Source organism: Physeter macrocephalus, chromosome 2, assembly GCF_002837175.3.
Source record: "Physeter macrocephalus isolate SW-GA chromosome 2, ASM283717v5, whole genome shotgun sequence".
NCBI lineage: Eukaryota > Metazoa > Chordata > Mammalia > Artiodactyla > Physeteridae > Physeter > Physeter macrocephalus.
In genome coordinates, this window is record NC_041215.1 from 134,534,079 (window position 1) to 134,541,698 (window position 7,620).

The window sequence follows — 7,620 nt, forward strand, 5'->3', positions numbered from 1 at the left end:
CCCCATACCTCCCCCACCCCCCTCCCCCTTGGCAACCACAAGTCTGTTCTCTATGTCTGTGAGTCTGTTTCTGTTTCATAGATAAGTTCATTTGTGTCATATTTTAGATTCCACATGTAAGTGATAACATGTGATATTTGTCTTTCTGACTTACTTCACTTAGTATGATAATCTGTAGTTAATAATCCATGTTGCTGTAAATGGCATTATTTCATCCTTTTTAATGGCTGCATAGCATTCCGTTGCCATAGCTTCTTTTTTAGGGATTTATCCTACAGATCTTTCTCCTGTACATGTCCACACAGAAGAATGTATAAAGGTATTCTTTGTAGCACTGATGGAATAGCAAAGGGTGGACACAATCTAAATGTCTGACCTAGAGTGGACTGGTCAGATGAATTATGTTATATCCACCAAGTGGGTGTTATGTAGCCAATATAAAACGAGGCCAGTCTGTGTGTGCTGATATGAAACAATACCCAAGGTATATTATTAAGTGAAAAGAGCAAGGGGGTGGAACAATATATATGCTATGTTACCATTTGTATAAAAAAAGTGAAATATATTTTTGTGAGTATATGTGCAGGAGTCTACCCATCCCGTGGCACACACACAGAGCAGGAGGCCATGGTACAAATGCCGTAAAGTGCTGGGCCATAGCTTGTCAGGCTCTTGTGCAGTGTGCAGTGACCTACAAGGGGGCCCACTCTGTGCAGGGCTGAGGGCACCTGTGAGCTGGGCAAAGCCGGCTGGGGTGGGAGGACACAGTGGTTCTTGGTAACCAGGTGGGGCTGGCTGATGGGAGCCACGTGGAACAGAGTGAAAACCTAGCACTGGAAAGGGCAGGGAGTCACAGTTTGGGAGAAAACAGAGGGGTCAGTGGAGATCACGTCTCAGTGTGAGTGTGCCATGAGAGAGTGAGCCCGTAGGGACGATATTTAGACGACCTTTACCAATTTCTAAGACTCAAAGTTACTCCAGAGCTGCACTCTTCTATATGCCAGGCACTCTAGCCACATGTGGTCATTTAAATTTTTTTATTTTTTAATTTTCTATTGAAGTATACTTGATTTACAATGTTGTGTTAGTTTCAGGTGAACAGTGAAGTGATTCATATATATATATTCTTTTTCATATTCTTTTCCATTATGGGTTATTACAAGATCTTGAATACAGTTAGTTCCCTGTGCTACACACTAGGTCCTTGCTGTTTATCTGTTTTATATATAGTAGTGTGTATCTGTTAATCCCAAACTCCTAACATCCTCTCACCTCCCCCTTTCGTAACCATAAGTTTGTTTTCTATGTTTGTGGGTCTGTTTCATTTTTTATAAATTAATTAGTAATTGTTTAGTCAGCTTTACCTACACAGGTTTGTATGAGTTCTGAAAAGTGTGCTTGATATCACAGTCAGACCAAGTTAAAAGGCGTTGTCCACCATTAACATTTTCATAACTCTAATTCCTTTACAATCATGATTTTCATTGCTTTACAATCCAGATCCCATTATTTTGCAATGAACACCAAACCCTAGAGCCTTGGAGCTCTCATCTTGGGTCAAAACCAAGAGTCTGCTCCCGTGACATGTGAAAGAAAGGGTCTCCATGGACCACCCTGGAGAGACGAACATTTCACTGCTCTCTGAGCTTAGGATGGGGAGTCTGCCCACCTCTCAGGCCACTTTGAGCCTTGACCAGACACAGTCTGGGGTGGGTAGGGGGAGGGCAGGCAGACAGTCTGCAGAAATTGGGGTTCCTTTGGTATGAGAAGGCAAATCTATGGTGGGGCACCAGGAAGGTGGAGTTTATTCAAGAGGACAGACTGAGGGATGGCTTTCCAGTTTGTACAGAGCACATGCAGAGCACGGGGGCCGGGGGCCGTCTCTTTCTGTCCTAATTTGTGTTCAGGTCCTGTACAGACACAGGCTGAGGGGTATGTGCTGGTGGCCAGAAGACAGCTGGGAACCACTGGTAGTTTTGGGCATTAAAGATCTAACCCACTGAAAATCCCAGGAAAGCCTGGAGATCTAGCTTGGTCTACAGAGTAGGAGATTGTAGAACTTTCTGTGGTGTAACCAAAAACTGCACAATAGTTACTTTGAATTAAATTCCAGCAAATTTATCCCACCTCAATTTGTCTCCTTCCTTTGATGTGTTCTCACCACAATTTAGAAGCGGGTTACTTACAATATGCCACCAAGTAACCTTTCATATTCTTACAAAATTGAAATTTATCTTTTGACCCTCACCTTCCTATTCTTTAATCTTTTTCTTTCTCAGAATTTCTTACTTCTTTATTTAGAGTTTCTCTTCTCCTATTTTTACCCCATTTTTGGGTCATAGTTTTCATCTAGCCATTGGCCTGCCAGTGCTCCAGTGCTTCTCAAGAGCAGGAACCCAGGAATTAAGAGGCAATGACTTAGTCCCAATGTTCCAAATATTAGCTGTGTGACGCTGGGCCTTAGTTTCGCCATCTTCAAAGTCAGAAGATTGAAAGCGTTAATTTAAAAGATCTTTTTTAGCTCCAGCAACCAAATTACTGAGTCAGTCCAAGAAAAAGTTTTTATTCCATTGTATAGAATATATGAATAGAGCAAAGAATTAATTTATTAAAATATGTGCAAGATAATATACAGATTATTGATAAAAGCTAGTAGTACCGATGACTGACTGAATTTACTAGTTGTCAGATTAGAGTATTGTCTAACTATCAAAATTTAAATTTAGCAACTAGTACGGATGAGATGAAGTGTCCAACTGGGATAGATTGTGGAGTGTGTGAAGAGTGAGTTTTGCTTGTATACAAACTTTATATAGATTAAGAAATAATTACAAGCTCTAGAAACACTTGTTATGCACAACTAACTTGGTGGTCAGCCTACAAAGATCTAACTGAGCGATGGCAGGGCTGGTGGACATAGGGCATCAGTGTGGGTCTTCAGACAGGCAATGGTCAATCTCCTCCCTGGAGAGTCGGGCCCACCTCCAACCCTGGCTCTTCGGAGAGGCATTACTTTTTCTTTTTATCCTTTATCCCTGTCTTCTCCTTCTCTTTTCCTTTGTCCTTTTCATTTTCTTTGTTATCTCCCGTTAATGCCAAGGCTCGCTTTTTACCCATAGGGGTCTTGGCGTACCAGTCCTGAAATCGAACAGACATTCAGGAAAATATCAAAATGACGTGAATTCACTAGTATGCCCTTAAAAATAAAGAAAAGCTCACTGAACAGAAGGGGGCAAGCAGCCATTAAACGTTGGGCATTTAATATATGTTCAATACAAATTCTTTCTACGTGGGTTTACCAACCTGTATTTCTATACAATTTGAAACTTCTATCTCAAGGAGTTAAGGAGGATCACTGGCCAGATCTAACCAACGACCCTTACCAGCTAAGTCACCTGACTTCCTGGGAAGCTTGCTTGCTCTATCCCGAAGGTGTGGGTTTTCTTGGTAATGTGAATGGCTCCCCATGGCTCAGACAAGGCCACCAGCAGCTGGACTGAGGGATACTGTTAAAAACATGGCAGAAATACTGGAGCCAAAATACCTCAAAGCACTTAATGATTGCAACTGGCCCTGTGATGACATTTTTCTCAACTTTCACATATTTGAAATCTGAGAAACACTTTGGTTTACAAGCTCTGTGGTTATATTATTTCATTAAATGACTATGCTACAACTTATTTATCAATTCTCCCATTAATGGACATATAGGTCATTTCCAATATTTTGTTATTATGAACAGTGTTGAAATTTTTTTTTTTTTTTTTTTTTTTTTTTTTTTGCGGTACGCGGGCCTCTCACTGTTGTGGCCTCTCCCGCTGCGGAGCACAGGCTCCGGATGCGCAGGCCCAGCGGCCATGGCTCACGGGCCCAGCCGCTCCGCGGCATGTGGGATCTTCCCGGACCGGGGCACGAACCCGTGTCCCCTGCATCGGCAGGCGGATTCTCAACCACTGCACCACCAGGGAAGCCAGAAATTCACAATTTTTATATCTCCTTATACACAAATGAGAAAACTTCTCTGGGGCATATACACAGAAATAGAATTCCTGGTTGTAGGTCATGAGCATCTTCAATTTTATTTGATATTTCCAAACTGCACTCTGAAGTGTGTGAGTAGGACACTATCTCAGTCTTTGTGTGTCTTAAAGTATCTTTATTTTTTCCGATCTCTTGGATGTTAGTTTAGCTGGATACAAATTTTAGGTAGACAGTTATTTTTCCTCAGCACTTTGCAGATATACTCTCACTTTCTTCTGGTGTCTATTTTTGCCAAGGAGACGTCTGATCTCCCAATTGCTTCTTTGCAGGTAATCTGGTATCTTAAGACTGGCTTGTTGCCTTTTTCTTAGGTTCACAATAATGCATGTAGGTGTAGATCTGTTTCATGTGTTCTGCTGGTCATGTGGAGTTTGTTTTTAACCTAAGAAGTCACGTCTTTAATTAAGGAAAATTCTCAGCAAGTATTTCTTCAAATAATTGTTGCTCTGACATTTCTTCTCTTCTTCTAGAACTGCTATTAGTTGGGTGTCAGTGGCTTCAAAGGTTCTTACTTGCAGTTTATAGGTTTTATGTTTTTATTTTTCTATGTTACCTTCTGGGGGGAGCTTTGAAAGAGTTGTGAAAAGAGTTCACACCTCTTTTATTTTTTGGCTTTTTATGTTAGTTACCTTATTTTTCATTTCAAAGCTTTCTTTTTGTGATTTTTCATAATTATCTGTTTTTATTCCATTTTTGCCTGTCTTTGTTTCAAAACTTTGTGTGCATCTCTAATGGAAGTTATGCCTTCATTAATTTTCTTGAACATCTTAATCATATTAATCTAAATGTTTTTGTTTAAACTATTGTCTTTTAATCTTTTTTGTTTGAAGAGTGTATATAACACTAGATTTCCTAAAATGTTATGGAATTTTGATTTTCAGATTTGTTTTGGTCTCTGTCTCTCATTATACCTACCTCCCTAGCAGTACTGCACTTGCTCCCTCGTGGTTCTCTAAACTTACATCCAGAACCAGGACTTATAGGGTGTTTAGAAACTAATGCTCCTTGGTGATATTGGGATATCAAAGATCCAGTCATAGAAGCAGCAGATTTGTCATTTTATCTGCTACAACTCCTAATCTTTGTTTTCTATCATTTATTTCTCTCTATGCTACATGCCAGGCATCTGGTTGTCCCTGTGTTTGAGATTTATCTTTGTTTCTGGCACTTGGGGATTTTCTCATTCTTCTTTTAGCATTGACTCACCTTTCAGCATAAGGTGAGGTGGCCAAGTACTTAAGGTGATGGACTCCTAATTTACTGAGGCACGGTATGGAATATGGTCAATAAAATTGGCTTTGGAGTGAGATGTGAATTTTAGCTCTACTCCTTTTAAGTTGTGTGACCTGGAACAAGTCATTTTGCCTCTTGTGGTTTTTGTTTGTTTGCTTGTTTGTTTTGGTTGCTGCAGCAAATTACCACATGGCTTAAAAAAACACTTATTATCTTATAGTTCTATAGATCAGAAGTCCAAAATGGGTCTCATGGGGCTAAAATCAAGGTGTCTGCAGGCTGTGCTCCTTTCTGGAGCTCCAGGGGAGAATCTGTCCCCTTGTCTTTTGTGGTTTCCAGAGGCCACCGGCTATCCTGGCTTGTGGCCCCATCTCTAGCTTCGAGCTAGCAGTGTTGTGCCACCTGGAGCCTCAATGATTCCTCACACTGCCATCTCTCTGGTTTCTCTTCTTGTGCCATCTTCTAACATTTATGATTACACTGGACTCATAAGGATAATTCAGGGTAATCTGTCTTAAGGTCAGCTGATTAGCAAACTTATTCCATCTGAAACCTTAATTCCCCTTTGCCATCTAACCTAATATAGGCCCAGGTTCCAGGGACCCAGATGTAGATCTCTTTGGGGAGCCAATATTCTGCCTACTACACCTCACTATAACTCAGTTTCCCCATCTGCAAAATAGGGTAAATGGTGTGGTCTAACTGAGTTAATAGGGTGCCTGGCACATAAGTAGTCATAAGTGTTAGCTAACACTATTATAACCATTACATCATTATCATTCAATGTTTTCTCCATCATGTCCATTGTGCAGGTACATGTGTTTGGAGAATCCGCAAGACCCTAGTCTGACATGTTGTCAGAAGCACAGCTGGGTGAAATTTCTCAGGGTGAAAATGATAGACCTGATTACCAGCAACTACAGCCATGGAATCACATTATTGGGCAGAGTGACAGTTTCATTCCTTCTATCCATCTGCTCAATCCATTTGCCACTAAACAAGTTAACTGAACATCTAGGTGGGACCAGGTGCTGTGCCAAGTCCTGGAGTTATGACAGGAAGCAGAAATGGATGTGGGGTCAGCAGAAACTCTGCAAGCCAGAAGGGAGTGGCAGGACATATTTAAAGAGATGAAAGGGAAAATCCTACAACCAAGATTACTCTACCCAGCAAGGCTCTCATTGAATCTCAGATTCAATGGAGAAATTAAAACCTTTACAGACAAGCAAAAACTAAGAGAATTCAGCACCACCAAATTCAGCTGTACAACAAATGCTAAAGGAACTTCTCTTGGCAGGAAACACAAGAGAAGAAGACCTACAATAACAAACCCAAAACAATTAAGAAAATGGGGATAGGAGAAATAAAGACTATTATAAGAGACAAAGAAGGACACTACATAATGATCAAGGGATCTGTCAAGAAGAAGATATAACAACTGTAAACATTTATGCACCCAACATAGGAGCACCTCAATACATAAGGCAAATGCTAACAGACATAAAAGGGGAAATGAACAGTAACACAATCATAGTAGGGGACTTTAACACCCCACTTTCACCAATTGACAGATTATCCAAAATGAAAATAAATAAGGAAACACAAGCTTTAAATGATACATTAAACAAGATGGACTTAATTGATATTTATAGGACACTCCATCTGAAAACAACAGGATACACTTTCTTCTCAAGTGCTCATGGAACATTCTCCAGGACAGATCATATGTTGGGTCACAAATCAAGCCTTGGTAAGTTTAAGAAAATTGAAATCGTATCAAGTATCTTTTCCAACCACAATGCTATGAGGCTAGACATCAATTCCAGGAAAAAAATCTGTAAAAATACAAGCACATAGAGGCTAAACAATACTCTACTAAATAAGCAAGAGATCACTGAAGAAATCAAAGAGGAAATAAAAAAATACCCAGAAACAAATGACAATGAAAACATGACGACCCAAAACCTATGGGATGCAGCAAAAGCAGTTCTAAGAGGGAAGTTTATAGCAATACAAAACCTACCTCAAGAAACAAAAAACATCTCAAAGAAACATCCGAACCTTACACCTAAAGTAATTAGAGAAGGAAGAACAAAAACCCTGCAAAGTTAGCAGAAGGAAAGAAATCATAAAGATCAGATCAGAAATAAATGAAAGAGAAATGAAGGAAACAATAGCAAAGATCAATAAAACTAAAAGCTGGTTTTTTGAGAAGATAAACAAAATTGATAAACCATTAGCCAGACTCATCAAGAAAAAAAGGGAGAAGACTCACATCAGTAGAATTAGAAATGAAAAAGAAGTAACAACTGACACTGCAGAAATACAAAGGATCATGAGAGATTA

At 39.9% G+C, this 7,620-nt stretch overlaps 1 protein-coding gene across 1 annotated transcript in view; it reads right to left on the reverse strand.

Moving 5' to 3' along the window:
- Window positions 1-2,802: 2,802 nt before the first annotated feature.
- IQCA1 (IQ motif containing with AAA domain 1) overlaps window positions 2,803-7,620 on the reverse strand; it is a 175,459-nt gene continuing 170,641 nt past the window's right edge. The window contains exon 19 of the mRNA XM_024124784.3: window positions 2,803-3,138. Coding sequence (XP_023980552.1) covers window positions 3,010-3,138 — 129 coding nt within the window. The 3' untranslated portion in view covers window positions 2,803-3,009. The remainder of the gene's footprint in view (window positions 3,139-7,620) is intronic.